An 18186-nucleotide genomic window follows, 5' to 3' on the forward strand; every position below is an offset into this window, starting at 1 on the left:
ATATCTGGGCACCCTGTGGCCCAGTCAAGTTGACACACAAAATTAACCATCACAGCAACTAATGAAATCTAACTTCTTCCTGTTTGAGGTTACTTCCTGATTCCCATACGGCCTGTCCACTGAGTTTACTAAATGAAGAGAAGTAAAAAGGGTGATAGAAATAGAAGAAGCTGGTAACTCTTCAAGAAAAGACCTCTGGCTAAGCAGACTGCAACATACAAGAATGCTTTTGTTTTTCAGTGTATAGAGACATCCTGGCTTGTGGCAGAGGGGATTCATTTTTTATAAGAAGCCACTTTGAATGTGAGAAGGAAACCCCACAGAGCCTGGCCTTCACCAGGGGGGAGGTCTTCCGAGTCGTAGATACGCTGTACGATGGCAAGCTGGGCCACTGGCTGGCTGTGAGGATTGGAAACGAATTGGAGAAAGGTTTAATCCCCAACAAAAGCAGGTATCTGAGATCACATACTCCCATACACCTCTCTTAAGCTTTCCCCCCATAAATCAATTACAGTCCCTTTCCTGCTCAGAGAGGAAGCCCCACATGACTTCATCATTTGTCTTTGTGTCCTCTCCCATCACCTACTTCTGGTTCATGAGAAGTGGCCTGGGACTTTGAGATAGCCACCAACTGGTTTGCTGTATTTAGTTAGCATCATGTCGTTGGTTGTTATCCCTGGCTGGTGTTTAAGCAGTTTGCTCTGGAGTGTCTGCTACCTCGCATAGCATACCTCGCACTGCATGCAAACAGGTGCCAGAGTGGCTGGAGTGCATCGACACAGCTCTCAGAGACGAGTTGCGCTTGACCACTGTCTGGCCCTCAGCCTTGGGAGAGGCTTATGCGCCCCAGTTAATACTTGTTGGTTGGCTGACTGGGGAAAGTAAGAAAGATAATTGTACTTTGGCAGGGATTTTGGTTATGTTTACTGTATACCAGCCTACCAGATGAGCCAAGTTTATTGTGTTACTGAGCTATTTCTGGTAGATGTTATGTGCACCCAGCCTTTCTCTGCTTCCACGGGGTAAAGAAAGTTCCCACATTTCCCACTCTGTGAAACTTTTTCCAATCTCAAGCTGCATCTTCTGTAATCCCAAGTTCATAAACAACATTGACTGGTTTTGGTTAATTTTAACTTCATTTGTGCATTTTCTGGCTTTAGAGATTTACTATCTGTGGTTTCTTCTCTCAGAGCTGAACAAATGGCCAGCGTTCAGAATGCCCAGAGAGACAATGCTGGGGACAGAGCAGATTTCTGGAGAATGCGTGGCCAGAGATCTGGTGTGAAGAAAAACTTAAGAAAGAGTCGGGAAGATCTGACAGCTGTTGTGTCAGTTAGCACCAAGTTCCCGGCTTATGAGAGGGTTTTGCTGCGAGAAGGTAAGAAAGCCAAGTGGGGCCAGGAAATGATCTGACTGGGCTCTGAGCCTGTTTTTCTTCATTTTCAGACTGTAATAGTCAGGTTCAAACTTACCACACTACTTAAACCAAAGCCAGGCTAGAGTGTTATCATATTCATACATGAAATAAGACTTTCAAAAAAGTGAGCTGTGTAGGGCGCCTGGGTGGCTCAGTTGGTTAAGCGACTGCCTTCGGCTCAGGTCATGATCCTGGAGTCCCGGGATCGAGTCCCGCATCGGGCTCCCTGCTCAGCGGGGAGTCTGCTTCTCCCTCTGACCCTCCCCCCTCTCATGTGCTCTCTCTCTCCTCTCATCCTCTCTCAAATAAATAAATAAAATCTTTAAAAAAAAAAAAAAAAGTGAGCTGTGTAGATTCCTACATGGCGGTGTATTTCCACGTCTTCAGTAATTGTTTTTAATACTACCATTCAGAAATTTATATATATTACTAATAGCAAAGTTATTTTTGGTCCTGGGGAGAGGAGTGAGGCATATTCTTCAGAAAAGAGCGGGGCTGAATTGGGGGAGGGAGAACACAATTTCTTCATTTAGTCATGTTATCACTAGCCTGTAAAATACTTTTGCTTCTTATCTTAGTAGCTGAGGAAATGTGTTTCCATGGCCTTTCTTGTCTCATTTCAGCTGGTTTCAAGAGACCTGTGGTCTTATTTGGCCCTATAGCAGATATAGCACTGGAAAAGTTGGCAAATGAGTTACCGGACCTGTTCCAAACTGCTAGTAAGTCTGTTGATGATTTTTTTCTCTCCCAATTTTTATTTTGAAAAATATCTAATACACAGGATAAATGAAAAAAATAATGAATGCCCACATATCCTGCACATGGAGTCACTGTCACCGATCAGAAAGTTTGCCTTATACATCCCCTACCATAGACATAGACACTTACACAATTTAAAAAATTTCTTTTGAACCATTTGAAATTCAGTTGCAGACATTATAACATTTTTTACCCATGTGAATCTCCTCAGCACAAGGACATTCTTCTCCTGTACAACCACACTACATCATCACAACCAGGAAATTTAACAATGATACAGTAATACTTAGTATATAGTCTGTTTATGTCTTTCTAGAATCCTCCTGTTTTCTGCCTCATTTTCTATCTTGCTGTCTTGCAGAGTCCACGCCCCTGTCTCACCTGTCAGACTGCCTCCTTCCTCATGATTAGATTTCACTTAAAGAGGTGGTGTGGGCCCTTTTCATGGTCTCTTCAGGGCGGCTCCTGATGTCAGATGTTCCATCATTGCTGATGCTGGGTTGGAGTCTTTGGTCCTGATTTCTAAAAAAAATTACTTAGCTCTTTGTTTTGCTTTTGCAGAAACAGAACCAAAAGATGCAGGATCCGAGAAATCCAGTGGGGTGGTGCGGTTAAATACTGTGCGGCAAATTATCGAACAGGTGAGGAAGCTCATCCAAAGGCCATGTTGTCAGAAAGAATTGGGTCACAGTTTGCTGCAGTCTTTTTGGAACAGAATCTGTATTTTAATAATCATTAAATGTTAATGATAAAAAAATGAATATAAACGTAAGCTGTTGCATTGTGTGGAAACCAGTCGATGTTCAGTGGCAGTGAAATACTGGTTTTTTTCAGAGTTCTCAACATTATACCAAATAACCTGTTAATTCGTTTACTCAGAAGTGGGCATAATGTGGAGGAAATTGTTTTCTGCTTTTTGGTTTAAACTGACAAGTTTTACCTGATGTATCCTTAAGACAAACTCTTTGCTGCTCTGTGACTTTACATACTCATTTACATAACTTTTCCCCATTTCTAACAGGACAAGCATGCACTATTGGATGTGACTCCTAAAGCTGTGGACCTGTTGAATTATACTCAGTGGTTCCCGATTGTGATTTTTTTCAACCCAGACTCTAGACAAGGTGTCAAAACCTTGAGACAGAGGTTGAATCCAACGTCCAACAAAAGTTCTCGGAAGTTATATGATCAAGCCAACAAGCTTAAAAAAACTTGTGCACATCTTTTTACAGGTAAGTGAAATTTAAAATGTTGTCTCTTTGCTCCACAGTGGGAAATAGAGAATTGAAGAATGGAAGAAGTAAGAAAATAATCTGAAGGGGCGCCTGGGTGGCTCAGTTGGTTGGGCGACTGCCTTCGGCTCGGGTCATGATCTCAGGGTCCTGGGATCGAGCCCCGCATCGGGCTCCCTGCTCCGCGGGAAGCCTGCTTCTCCCTCTCCCACTCCCCGTTTGTGTTCCCTCTCTCGCTGTCTCTCTCTGTGTCAAATAAATAAATAAAATCTTTAAAAAAAAAAAAGAAAATAATCTGAAGAAGAGTAATCTGAAATCCTATTCATGACTCTTTGAAAAGAAACTAATCCTATAAAATGATAACTAGACTCATGGCATTTATATATTTAATTTTGATTGAAAATGATCGTAAAGATCCATGACATGCAAAAATTGGTCATTTTGATGGGTTCAAATTTTTGTGTGGGACTGCAGGCCAGTGATTGAGCCCAATGCACCATCTAACACCCACATCTCTATATAGATTCTATCACTGTTCTCTATTTACCATGCATGTGTGCACTAACAGAGTGGTAGGAACTTGGTTTCATTATTTAAAATGGTCCCCAAAATAGAAACTTGAACACTCTGTGTATTAGATGATATTGAGGATTTATTACTCTCATTTTTAGGATAATAAATGATACTGTGATTATGTTTAAAAATAAAGAGTCTTTATCTTCTAGAAATGTATACTAAATAAAATATTTATGGATGGCCTAATATGATGCCTAGCATTTGCTTAAATTATCTTTGGTGAGGAGAGTGGGTGGGGATATAGACAAGACTGGCCAAGAGGTGACAGTTGTGGAAGCTGGGTAATGTAGACAAGGAAGTTCATGTTCTCTCTACTTTGTATATGGTTAAAATTTCACATAATCGAATTTTTTTAAGTTCCTGAAATTAAGACCCACTGCTGCTATTCCTTATAGAAGTAAAAAAATCTAAGAATGTAGCATGTTTAGTAACTGAATATATGCAAGACCTATATATGTGACTAGTTCTGTGAATGTGGTATAAATCAGGGTTTAAAAGGGTTATGTCAAGTTTTTGGTCAAGCAGTTTTGTGGGAGCAGCATGAAGGGACTGTATGGATAGAACATCCTTAGGATAACGACAGCCTTTCGAGTTCAGTGCTGCTCTCCCTCTACTTAGGTCATTTCTAGTGGATCTGACACTGGGGAGGGAGGGAGGGGGCGGGTGGCGAGTAGATGAATGTATTTCCACATTGGACTCTTGTTTTATTGTCACTGGCTTCTCTTGTTAAAGAGATGCACTATTTACCACTGTGGTGAAATGCTGAAACTGACAGGTAATTAAGCCAAATGTACAGGAGAGAGTGGTCTATAATAAAACTGGGTTTTTGTGAATGTAGAGTCTTAAGAGCTTATGTTTTTGATACATTCATACATAATGTTTCCTCTGTTGTTTTTACTTCTGCTACTACTTACGGTAATAATATTATTAGTATTTTTATTATAGCAGTAGCTAACACTGGTCAGCCTTTCATGTTTGCTTATTGGACCGTAAGAAAGGCCAGCAACTTCTGCAAGGTCACACGTCTAGTGTATGGCTGAGCCCAGATAACACTGTGGTGTCTCTGACTGTGTATCCACTTTTCTGTATGTTACAGCACAGATGTATTTTTTAATGCCAGAAAGGGTCATAGAGTGTAATTCCTCCATTTAACAGATAATTCATCCACTTAACCAAGACCTGCAAGGTTGTGACTGATATTAAACCTACCCCCACTTCATCCCCTCTGCCCACCTTTGCTTAAGTCAACTGAATGACTAGGGGCTTGCCTTAGAGTTGAATTTGGGGTTCATGTGAGGATAGGAGATACCAGGAAGGGAAATAAACTTACGGCATTTTTTTTGACTTAAGAGTAGGAAGAATAGAACTGAGCTGATGAATACGGTAATTCAAAATCCAGGTTGCAGGTGGTCTCCCCAGGCTCAATATCCTATTTTTCCCTTGTTGCACAGTAATGAGAAGCTCCCGTTTCCCGCAGAGGAGTATTTAATTATGACAATATTAAAATGACTCCCCTTGTAAACTCAAGGTACTCCTCCGTTAAGTGGAGATGACAAGGGAAGCTTTATTCTGAGATCTGCCCCGAAGCGAGTTAATTATCATTGTAAGTTAAAATGTTAGGGTGCCCTTCCTTACAGAATGCTTTAGTGTGTGCTTGTCACAGTTAATTTTTCCAAACATAAGGTTTGAATTACATGTTTTCTTGAAATTCCTGAAGTACTCAGTTCATGGTTTGAAGACCAATGAAATGGAACTGTGGACTGAGAAACCCAAGCAGGGCCACCATTTATGTGAAATTGTGGGATTTTTCAAGTACTACAGGATATTCTCACACTTTATCAGCTTCCCCAGGTTTCAGTAATGTGAAATTTTTACAGTTCAGTCCTGGGACTCTGTAAGTCCTAAACAAAGGCTACTGATTATTATTAGTGATATTAAACCTATTTTATTATCTTTCAATATTACATGTTAAAAAAAAATAGTTCCATGTCATTATAGTCTTTGAAAAGGCTTGAGGGAAAAAGTGAAACTTGTACCAGCTGAAAAAACCCCAACTGCAGTAGCCAATTCTTGGTTTCCCAAGGGAATATAGAGACTGGTAACCAGAGGAAGCAGATGGAAGGTGCTATACTCTGGCTGGGGCACCTTGGTTGATGGTTGCTTGTTTAGAGGGGGTACCTGCCACATGAATAGGTTTATTGAGATTTAATTTACATACCCTATAATTTACCCATTTAAAGTGTACAATTCAGTGGTTTTTAGTATATTCAGAGCTGTACAGCCATCACCACAATCAATCTTAGGATGTTTTCATCATTCTAAAAAGAAAGCCAGTATCCTTCACAGTCATTCCACTTTCTCCCTACCCATCCAGCCATACATATCACCTTCTCCTGTTGCACTTGGCACTTCCCAACACCCTCCTTGGCTGGGGAGGGAGTAATGACCATACTTGTGCTGGGGCTGGAAATGGATGCCCTCAGAGTCCCAGGACTCCCAGCCAAGACAGAGGCTGAGTGCAGATTCTTTAGATAATTCACTGTCTGGAGTTTGAGAGATGCATTAGGCCTATCCAAGGGATTTAGGCCTAGTCCAGAGGTTGGGAGCAACAGGAATTAACTCATACATATAGCGTATAATAATGCTCACAAAGAATCTGAAAAACCTAATGAGCAAAAGCCAACAGTAAACCAAAGGTACTTGATTGCAAGGGAAGGCAATATCAAGTTGTGCCACCCACATCTTAGAAGTAGGTCAAGTGCATGAATTGCATGGTACCAGCTTAGTCTGTGTTACCTTTATAGGGGGCTTAAGAAATTAGCTACTATGAGGGTTTGGTTGTTTTTTTTTTTCCCATATATTTGATTCAGTGTGAATTCAGTAAGGTCTTATGACTTTTTCATTGTATCAGGAGGCATGAACATATTTTCTTCATTTCATAAATGGCCCTTTTAACTTTAGGTTTTCCTCACGATAAATACAGATTATATTCATCTTAAATAACTCCAACATAAAGCTCAAAAAGCAGCTTAATGTATACATTTACTGCAAACCACTCATTTTGTTTCTGGGGTGTATAACCTCACTTCCATATTTAAATACTATGGCATCATATTTTACCCAAGAGCACAATAATCTTTGCAAAGTGCAGGGGTGCCTGGGTGGCTCAGTTGTTAAGCATCTGCCTTCAGCTCAGGTCACGATTCCAGAGTCCTGGGATCGAGCCCCGCGTCGGGCTCCCTGCTTAGCGGGAAGCCTGCTTCTCCCTCTCCCATGCCCTCTGCTTGTGTTCCTTCTCTTACTTTGTCTCTGTCAAATAAATAAAATCTTTAAAAATAAAAATAAAAATCTTTGCAAAGTGCAGTGACCAGGATACAAAAGCCCAAGGAATCAAGGTTAATTTTCCTTGAGTTGTGCAATGTATCAGCTTATTCTAATGCTATAAATAACTGATATGAAGGAAATTCTAAGCTCATTCAGGACTGTGCACGGTCAGGGTTAGAACATTTTATTTTATTTTATTTATTTATTTATTTTTAAAGATTTTATTTATTTATTTGACAGAGAGACACAGTGAGAGAGGGAACACAAGCAGTGGGAGTGAGAGAGGGAGAAGCAGGCTTCCCGCGGAGCAGGGAGCCCGATGTGGGGCTCGATCCCAGGACCCCGGGATCACGACCTGAGCCGAAGGCAGACGCTAAACGACTGAGCCACCCAGGCGCCCCAGGGTTAGAACATTTTAAATGAAAGAATGGTACAGGTTATTCAGAAGAAAACTTGAAATATAATTGCTTACAAATTGCTTTATGGTTCTTTTTTGGCTATATATATATACACACACACACACACACACACACACACATATATGTATGTATGTATATGGCATTACACAGACTTCAGGATAGATGGACCAGGGGGCCTAACTTTTACCGAGCCCCAGTTTTCTTTTGGGTGCTACACATAATGCCATATCCTTTAATAAAAGGCTATGACACAGTTTAAAAAAATATCCTAATTTACCTGCAGTCTGATTATTTTAGGCCCGACTTAATTTATTATTCTGGAGCAATTTGCTTGACCAGTTTATCCCTGTTAGGTCCATAAATTCATATTGCTGGAGAATGACTGCATATGTTTTACTTGGTTGATATTTTGTATTTGTTTTTATTTTTATTTTTATTATTTTTAAAGATTTTATTTATTTATTCATGAGAGGCAGAGGGAGAAGCAGGCTCCCCAAGGAGCAGGGATCCTGATGCAGGACTCGATCCCAGGACCCCGGGATCATGACCTGAGCCGAAGGCAGACACTTAACCATCTGAGCCACCCAGGCACCCTTGTATTTGTTTTTAGATGGGCTGTGCCGTATGGTGGCTAAGGCCATAGGTTCTAAAAGCAAACTTCTGAGCTTGTATCTAGGTTTCTTCATTTGTTTGGTGTGAGGCCTTGGGCTAGATACTCTCAATACTGTGCCTCAATTTCTCTTCTGTAAAATGGGGACAGTAGTGATACCTACTTTTTAAGGTTTGGATAAACAAGAAATGAGCTCATCCATGTAAGGTATTTGGAAAAGTGCTTGGTTGATCCATAGTACTATTATATAAGGTATATTTCATTCTGAATAGAAAATACATATTCTTTAAATACACACCTGTAGAGTTTGGTTAATCTGTATACATATTCTAAAATATTTAAGCCTATCAAAATTATATAACTTAAATGTTACCTTTAGTATTTTTTTTGGAGATACCCAACAGTAAATTTGTGTATGCTTTTCTTATTTATAACATCCATGCCTATGTAACGATCTTAAAAATACAGTACTTTTAGGTTTGTTTAGATGTGTTTTCTTTGCTCCTAAAAACACAATTGTTAAACATACCTTTTAAAGGTAGCTTTTCTGAAAAATAGACATTCTGAAAAGAAAGTAATTCATTTTTAGCTTTAGAACATTCATCTGTAATGTAATCTCCCAACAGCTAGAGCAGTAATGGTTTTAATTACATTCAACTAAAGGGATTTATTGTTCAAATATGTGTGTACTTTCTCTTGCATTTGCCAAAGTTTTAATTCAAATATGACAAAAATGAGTAAAATTATGTGAAGTAGCATTTTTAATAAACATTCCTCTGGAAATTGATGCAAACCTTTTGTTTACATTTCTATAGCTACTATCAACCTAAATTCAGCCAATGATAGCTGGTTTGGAAGCTTGAAGGACACAATTCAGCATCAGCAAGGAGAAGCAGTTTGGGTCTCTGAAGGAAAGGTATGTGGCATAGATACTCTGCTACGAGGTGAGAGTCCCTGTTCTGAATCTTTTCTCAGGAGGGTAGTGAATGTAGTCAAACCATGCCCATTTGAAGTGATTCCAGCATATGTGCTAATCAAGTTTGAAATTTTACAAATTCTCTGAAAAAGTAATAAAATGAAGGGACTTTTCAAAGAAAAGTAGAATGTGATGTATGTGACCCTACATTCACTTCCCTTTTACTTTTAACGTAGTAACTAGTGTTGTATTCCAAGCACACTAATCAGAGCTTACAAGATCTTGTGCTGAGCTCCACAGCTTTCTTACTAAGGATATGGGAAAGTCAGCATGGAAGGGAGAGGTGAGGATAAGGGTCATGGAGAATATATTTAAAAATTAATAAAAAAAAAAAAAGGAAAGCTAGCAGAGTTGGAATCATTTGCTTAGAAGATTGGAGGAGACGTGTCCTAGGAATTCGGAATTCGAGTAGGTTGGTAAGAGGGTGCTCGGAACCTTGTGTAGGCTTCTAAAATTGGCTAGCTTCTCATCCTTGCAGGTAGTTTACCCACAGTTCTACTGAAGGGAGGAAGCAAAGAGATTATACAATTTCTTGTGGTTCTCAGGCTTTGGTGCTAGTATTCTGTAGTCCAGCTGAATTGAACTAGTTTGTGAGAGGTCAGAGGAAGATTTTGTTGCGAAAATGACTCAATTAACCAATTAGATTGTTGAGTCCTAGTCTTGCCCTTTGGAAACTGCATATTTAGTCAAGGTGTCTAGCATCTTCTGAGTGCTTACAGCCTGCTGAGGTTCTGTGCTATAGCCTCCTTTGTGAGAACAGGTTGAACAGGACACAGCTTCCTTCCTCAAGGATTTGAGAATCTTGCGGAGGAATGGAGAGGTATGCAGCACCAGGCAGCGTATATTATTACAAGAGACAGTATTAGCAGAAAAAGCTTGAAAGGAGCCCAAAGTCTTGAAGAGAAGCACAACAATCTGAGGAAGCATGGCTCAGTATTGGGATACAGGATGGTAGTAAGGATAGATAGGGTGGTGGGTTCCTAGTTTGAATCCCTGCACAAAAAGTTAACATAGTAATCTCAAGCCAAGTGATTTAAGGAAAATAAAGCTGACTTCCCTTTCTAGAACATGTCAAAGTTTCAGTCACTTGGCTGTGCCCTTGGGAATTTTCTTGAGTCCCCACTCCCAGGAGCCATGTTGGCCCCACTGACCCTCCGAAACAAATTCCTCTAGATGGAAGGGATGGATGATGACCCTGAAGACCGCATGTCCTACTTAACTGCCATGGGCGCAGACTATCTGAGTTGCGACAGCCGCCTCATCAGTGACTTTGAAGACACCGACGGCGAAGGAGGCGCCTACACTGACAATGAGCTGGATGAGCCAGCTGAGGAGCCACTGGTGTCTTCCATCACCCGCTCCTCGGAGCCGGTGCAGCACGAGGAGGTGAGGCGAGGCAGGCCACAGGCTCTGAGGCCATGAGCAGGGAAAGGAGTTTCTGCTGTTTCACTTGAATTCTTCTGGACAGTTGTTTATTCAGGGTGCTGTGGAAGGTATTCCTTAGAGCTGGAACAGATGACCTTTAGGGGGTTTCTGATTCTAAGTCAATGCCTGTACAATAGCATTTGTGGTTCATGGGAAAGCCAGACAGGAACGACGTGCTGGGAGAGGTTGAGTGATCAGCACTCATCACACTGATGTTCTCAAGCATGATGGATTCACTAAACAGCTTTATGTGCCAGCTGTCAAATTACAAGTGGAACATTATTTTTAAATATAATTTTGTTGTATTTACTTGTAACCTTTGATTAGGTTTCTTTGTACTTTTAGGTATCCTTGCTTTTTCTTATCCATCCTACCTTTAACCTTTCTAATCTTGCCAAAACTCCTAAGTATTTCCCCATCAGTTTCCTTCTCTCTTGTACTTCAATTTTTTAATTGAGTTTATGATCAAATATACATCTGATCATGCGTACTGTGCATCCACCAGTGAATAGACAACTTCTGTGATCCTAGAGATCGTGTCAACAGGCACTAAGTTAGGACCAATTAGTAGTTACACCTCAGAGAACATTGGGATAATGGAGATGAGGTTATCCATATATTTGAATAGTTATTCTTGTGGACTTCTCTTTAGCAAGTCAGCTCATTTTGGTGAATGGTTTTACTCTTTATGAAACAGAAGTACCAAAAAATAAGTTGAATGGGGGATAAAACCCACCAAGGCCAAAAAATTAGTACATACCAGTAGACAAGTTATAAAGAATAAATTAACTCCCTAATAGCTACAGGTAGATGAGCTTATGCTTAAAAATATTAACAGCTGTAAGTGATAAAAGAGATTTTAGACTTTAGGAGGACTTTGGGGGGGATTATTTTAAAGGAAGAGACTACTACAATGGATGCTAGTTAAAAAAAAAAAATCTTAAGCATTTGCTAATGGAAATATGCTGATATCTGCCTTTTCAGTAAAGAAGCACTGGGTCAGTATCCTAATTTACACAAGTTATGAACCTCAACTTCTGAATTCTTACAACTTGGCAGAAGTCCAGCAAAGTAGATGAGTGTTCTCTTCTTTTTGCTGGGATCTTCTTGTTGTGAATGAACCTTTATGTCTTGTAGAGCATAAGGAAGCCCAGCCCAGAGCCACGAGCTCAGATGAGGAGGGCTGCTAGCAGAGATCAACTTAGGGACAGTAGCCCACCCCCAGCATTCAAGCCAGAACCACCTAAGGTATGTGGCTGGGAAGCCCACGATGGGGAGGAAGAATAAGCAGATACCTGGACAGCTTCCTGCATAGCCAGGAAGAGCACACAATGAGATGGTGTTGAATTATGGTTTTGGCTTACTCTTCTGCTATTAAAACGTGTCTTTTGGTTTGTTGGGTGAACCCCAAAATTAGGGAAGAGTGAAAAGAAGGAAAGGCAGTTTTAAGAGAGCATACAGTTTTAGAACTGTTGGTATTTTATTTATTTATTTACTTATTCATTTATTTTTATTTTTATTTTTTTTAAAGATTTTATTTATTTGACAGAGAGAGCACAAGCAGAAGGAGAGAGAGGGAGAAGCAGGCTCCCTGCTGGGCAAGGAGCCCGATGTGGGACTCGATCCCAGGACCCTGGGATCATGACCCGGGCCGAAGGCAGCCGCTTAACCGACTGAGCCACCCAAGCGTCCCATCATTTATTATTTTTTATTTAAAATTTTCTTTCAGCAAGAATAAAAGTTTGACAAATACTGAATGTCCAGAAGCACCGATCTCAGAATCTGTTTTTCTTTTTCAGTTAGAGTTTTCTGCCCACAGTCTGATTTAGAGATACCAGAAAATCCCTACCGGTGATTTATTATAGAAAACAATCACCACCACTGTTTATGATGCCTCTCATTATGAGGACAGCTTAATTTATTTTTAAATTAAATCATTACTCAGAACAGAATCAATAATAACACATGGTGTATGCCATATCATTTTTGACCCCCTTTCTGAATCAAATCTATAAATAGAGGCTTTCCCTAATAACCCAATAAAATTTCTCCATTTAACTCAATAGTTTAGATAGGAAGAAAGTAATCACTGATTATGTGAGCTGTCAGAAATAAGTGACCTCATAAAATGTATCACTGAAAATGTACAAGCAGGCCTAGGATTGAAGTCTCATTCATGGCTGGACAGAGGCCTTCCCTCTGGGCTAGGGCATGCACCCTTGGTATGTGAACTCAGGATCCCACTCTTCGATCCTGAATCCCCCTGACTTGTTCTGAGGTCTTCTCCAAGATACTAATCTTAATCTCTTCTAGTACAAAAATAGGTCTGATCTGCCTCTACACTTGCAGGCCTCCCAGCCCTTCCCCAACACCCCCCTGGTTTCCTAGAGCTCTTAGTACTTTTTTGTAGGAAGCAAGGTAGGGCTCAGGATGCCCAACCAGTGGCTGTTTGTCCTGCAGTATTTGATTCCTTGTCAGAATGGTATTTATTGACCATCTCTGGAAACTGATCAGGAAATGGGAGTGTATTAAATCACTAATACAGATTTGAAAATAAATGGAAAGCCCAGGGTAAAAATATGTTCATTGTTCTCTGCAGGCCAAAACCCAGAACAGAGAAGAATCCTTTGACTTCTCCAGATCCCATGAATATAAGTCAAACCCTTCAGCCGTTGCTGGTAATGAAGTTTCCGGGGCATCTACCAAAGGTTATCCCCCTCCTGTTGCAGCAAAACCTGCCTTTGGAAGGTCTATACTGAAGCCCTCCACTCCTGTCCCTCCCCCAGAGTGTGAGGAGGTGGGAGAGGGCAGTGAGGAGCAAGAAGGCACTCCCAAGTCTGTCCTGGGCAAAGTAAAAATATTTGAGAAGATGGATCACAAGGCAAGATTACAGAGAATGCAAGAGCTCCAAGAAGCACAGAACGCAAGGGTAATTGTTTTTAAATCACTAGATTGCCTTAGCATGTCAAGAGTAAAAATGTTCAGTTTCATTTCATGTCATGACTTGCAGTCCTTTTTTCCCTGGTACAGACATGAAGAGGATGTTCACGTGCCTGATACCACAGGCTATGTGTATATCATTTCCAGATTACCAGCTATCACTGTGTCCCTCTTTCTTCTAATCAAGAAAGCCTAACAGTATAGGTGAAAAAGATTCTGCTTTTCATACCTCAGAACTTAGATCAGGTTCTGGAATGGGGAAGTAGGACAAGAGAATCAGTGCCTCTCTGAAGTTATTTTTCCTTAGAACATGTGTTGTATTTGTTTGGTAACTGAATTTTAATTTGCTCCCAGATTTGCCATAGAAACCAAGCAAACCTTGGATGCTAAAATGAAAGGCCCATAGATTGTACTTTTTGATACTGTTTGAATTTTTGTACCATATGCACATCTAACCTTTCACAAGTCAAAGAAGAATGTAAGTAAAGACTCATGGAACATACTCTGCCCAGTATGGGAGTTTTTCTTCATTTAAGACTCACAACAGCAGCAGTGCTTCTGAGCATTTTTCTTTTTTTGTTTTGTTTGTTTGTTTTGGCAGTAAAATATACATAACATTTACCATTTTAACCATTTTTTCCCATTTTAACTATTTTTTAAGTGTTCAGTGGCATTAAGTACATTTACAGTGTTCTCCAATCCTCACCACCATCCATCTCCAGAACTTTTTCATCCCTCCTCACTGAACCTCCCCCCATTACCCCCTCCCCCATCCCTGGTAATCACCATACTACTGTCTGTCTTCATGAATTTGACTACTTAGGAACCCCAGTTAAATGGAATCATACAGTATTTGTCCTTGTTGTAGCATGTGGCAGAATTTCATTGCTTTTAAACATTTTTCTTATTTGACATGTAATACTAGGCAATCACATACAACCATAAAAACTAGAGAGTTGCTTCTGTTTTTCCTCCTCTATTTAAAATGGGATTGGAAAATGGGACCAGCAAGAAACCAGCAAGCCACCCAGCAATTATTCATTCTTTCCCTTTTGTTCTTTTTTTCTTCCCCTGTAATTACTACAGATTGAAATTGCTCAGAAGCATCCTGATATCTATGCAGTTCCAATCAAAACACACAAGCCAGACCCTGGCCTTTCCCAGCACACAAGGTAAGGGCTGCTCAGCAGTATTAGGTGTAAAAAGGGGGCCTGGACTCCTGAGAAAGAATTTCTTCACCTACTTTTCAGTGTAACAAGACAACTTTTTTTTCCTGGCCAACTATTTACCTTATTCAGTCCAAAAAAATTTTTTTAAAGATTGATTTATTTCAGAGAGAGAGAGAGAGAGAGCACAAGCAAGAGGGGCAGAGGGAGAGGGAGAGAGAATCTCAAGCAAACTCCACAGTGAGCACTGTGCCAGACACAGGGCTCGATCCCAGGACCCTGAGATCACGACCTGAGATGAAACCAAGAGTCGGACGCTTAACCAACTGCACCACTCAGACGCCCCCTTATTCAGTCAAATTTAATTGTAAAGATTATAGAGCCAAAATTTCATAGTAAGTAAAACCGACAAAGTGTAATCACTGACATTTCAAATTAGTCCCCTTAGACACACTGAAGCACAGATATGCTAAACTGTATTGGGATAGCACATGAGCAAAATTCCTGGGTTTAGATACTAATTGTGGCTCTTATTCAATATATTCTGGCTCTTAGTCAAGCTCCTTAATTCCTTTGCATCACATAGCAAAGTCAGGCCACTTGTGCTGAACTGCAGTCTGAAGAGAAGGTGACAATCAATTGACCAGTGTTGGTAAGATGCTTTATATTTAAAATGCTACATAAACATTAGGAATTATGGCAGTGTCTTCCTGTCGAGGTTTTAATACTGGATTGTCCTGCTTCCAAGAATAGAAAAAAACAAGTCACATTTTCTTGTGGCCAATGTGACTGGAAGCTAGAGTTTAGTTTTATAGCAATAGAAAACTAGAGGCAAATTTCTTCTTTAACAATTGAACCGTGGTACAGCCAACCAGGTGGCCCCTAGTTGACTGAAACTAGAAGAGAAGTCACTCTGTTGGATGAGCTTGTAGCCAAAGACACAGGTGGGGAAGGCACCGTCGGTCCAATCGGGGAATTCTTAGGTCAGGGAGCACAGGGCTGGCTTCCTCACTCACTGCCCACGTGGGCACTGGCCTTAACCTCTTACTCCCTGACGATGAACCTGCAGCGGGGCCAAAAGTGTCCCTGGTCAGTCAGCAGAGTGTGGCGTGTGTCTCAGAGGTTTGCAATCAGTCCTGGGCACATGGCCGCACTTCCACGGGGCAGTCAGAAGCCCTGGATGAGCTGTGATGCATTTAACACTCTCACTTTGTTAGTTCCAGGCCACCTGAGCCCCAGAAAGGTCCTTCCAGACTCTACCAGGATCCCAGAGGAAGTTATAGCAGTGATGCTGAAGAGGAAGAATACCGCCAGCAGCTGTCAGAACACTCAAAGCGAGGTTATTACGGCCAGCCTTCCCGGTACCGGGACACAGAATTATAGAGGACTGCGAACCGACTCTTCTGTCTCTCCGCGGCCACCGCTTCAGAGCAATGCTCCCACTGAGCCACGGGATGGTTCTTTCTAGTGAAAATACACTGTGGAGATGTGGGACCTGAACTCCCGTCTCCTCAAGGGGAGCCCAGGGGTCAGCCAATGGAAATTAAGAACTGAAGGCTCTGTGGAACTGGGTCTCGGGAGTTTATGGCCTTTTGCTCAGAATTAAGAAAAACACTACAGTCTGATACTGTTACCTGTTTCAGTGGACCAAATTCTGTATTAATTCATTTGCATATTTTTAACATGTATATTAAGAAGTGATAACTATTTTCCCTCATCAATATCTGCCTTAGAGGACTGTTTCAGTGAGAGACAGAATGTGGAAAAGGAATTAAAATACTGTCAGACTCAAACTAAATTCAAAGAAATATTACAATTCTAAGTGCCTTTGATGAGAAGTGTCTTAAATTTTCTTCCTCTGAAGCTTTATGCAAAGCCATAATGGACTAAAACATTTTTTTTTCCCATGTGCTAGTGTTTTTTTTATTGTTATGTTAATCCCCAGGACTAAAACATTTTGACTAAAGTTTTTTACCAGCTTACGAGCTATGGTTTTCTCTGCACTGTGTCATCTTTTCAAGGCATTTGTCTTTGTAATATTTTCCATAAAATCTGACTGTATATATAGTAGCTATACTTGGTAGTTCAGTTACCAGTGCTAAATAGCTTGAAGACCAAGAAATTGGTATAGAAATTTTTTGTTCCTTTAAAACCATGTGCTCCACAAAAGCAGATACTTCAAAAAACCGTATTTCCAAAAGTGTGTGTATTGACAACAGTTTTATAATTTAATAAAAAGGATACTGCAATCAATAATTTGCTTTGTGGTAGATTTCTACACTCGTTTCTATTTCTGAAAGCAACTTTTATTTCAATTAGTGATCATGAAATGAGAACACACTCCTTGCTGAACATGAAAATGGAGACCCATGTGGAAAAGAAAATGAAACTTACCCAGCATCTCATCCTTCAGATAATTTTAGTGCATTTCCTCAGAGTACATATTTGTGGATGTCTGTATGTGTTATAATTAGGGGTATACCGTATTTGCAGTTCTGTTTTCTACTTTCTCCTTTTTTTTTTTTTTTTTTTTTAAAGGATTTTTTTTTTTCATGGTTTGGGGTGAGGGGTTGGGGAGGGACAAGCAGACTCCCTGCTGAGCACGGAGCCCCATGTGGGCTTATCCTCATGACCCTGAGATCACGACCTGAGCCAAAATCAAGAGTCAGATGCTGGGCGCCTGGCTGGCTCAGTTGGTTAAGCGACTGCCTTCCGCTCAGGTCATGATCCTGGAGTCCCAGGATCCGAGTCCCGCATCCGGCTCCCCGCTCAGCAGGGAGTCTGCTTCTCCCTCGGACCCTCCCCCCCTCATGTGATCTCTCTCTCTCGTTCTCTTCTCTCTCAAAAAAAAAAAAAAGATGCTTAACCAACTGAGCCACCGAGGCGCCCGTTTTCTACTGTTTCTATTTAACATTCTATCATGAACGTTTCTCACAGATAGTTAAAACTCAGGTATGCATCATTGCTAGTAACTGCAAAATAGTATATCCTGTGACTTCATTACTAGACAATTCTGCTATCTTTAGTAGTTTGGATTGTTTCCAGTTTTTTGTCTCTTTTACATGCGATGTACCTCTGTGTATAATCCATTTCCGTACATCAATGATCAGCATTTTAATCCTTTTCTGCAGGTAGCTTCTCAGAAGTGCAATTACTGAGCAAAAGCATAAGGAACATTTTTAAGGCTCTTAATATCTACTGCCAAATTGCTTCCTAGAAAAGTTGCATCAATTTATACTCCCACATTCACTCTTTAAAGGTTGTTTAGATGTTTAGAAGTTAGATGATATTTAGAAGTTAAACAAGACAGCCTAGGAATTTAGGCTTGTATGAATCAAAAAT

The 18186-nt window shown here is 40.5% G+C and overlaps 1 protein-coding gene across 9 annotated transcripts in view; it reads left to right on the plus strand.

Annotated features, from left to right (window-relative positions):
• Positions 1–17097, plus strand: part of TJP2 (tight junction protein 2) — a 123413-nt gene extending 106316 nt beyond the window's left edge. For 4 of the 9 annotated variants that reach the window (XM_032427499.1, XM_032427493.1, XM_032427501.1 and 1 more), the window contains 11 exons: positions 241–451; positions 1191–1378; positions 2041–2136; positions 2738–2817; positions 3198–3408; positions 9153–9253; positions 10487–10699; positions 11876–11986; positions 13338–13667; positions 14765–14850; positions 16062–17097. In XM_032427499.1, coding sequence (XP_032283390.1) covers positions 241–451; positions 1191–1378; positions 2041–2136; positions 2738–2817; positions 3198–3408; positions 9153–9253; positions 10487–10699; positions 11876–11986; positions 13338–13667; positions 14765–14850; positions 16062–16227 — 1793 coding nt within the window. In that variant the 3' untranslated portion in view covers positions 16228–17097. The remainder of the gene's footprint in view (positions 1–240; positions 452–1190; positions 1379–2040; positions 2137–2737; positions 2818–3197; positions 3409–9152; positions 9254–10486; positions 10700–11875; positions 11987–13337; positions 13668–14764; positions 14851–16061) is intronic. The other 5 variants (XM_032427496.1, XM_032427495.1, XM_032427498.1 and 2 more) reach the window with 3 other exon arrangements.
• The last annotated feature ends 1089 nt before the right edge of the window (positions 17098–18186 follow it).

Source organism: Phoca vitulina, unplaced genomic scaffold (genome assembly GCF_004348235.1).
Source record: "Phoca vitulina isolate PV1807 unplaced genomic scaffold, GSC_HSeal_1.0 scaffold37, whole genome shotgun sequence".
Classification (NCBI taxonomy): Eukaryota; Metazoa; Chordata; class Mammalia; order Carnivora; family Phocidae; genus Phoca; species Phoca vitulina.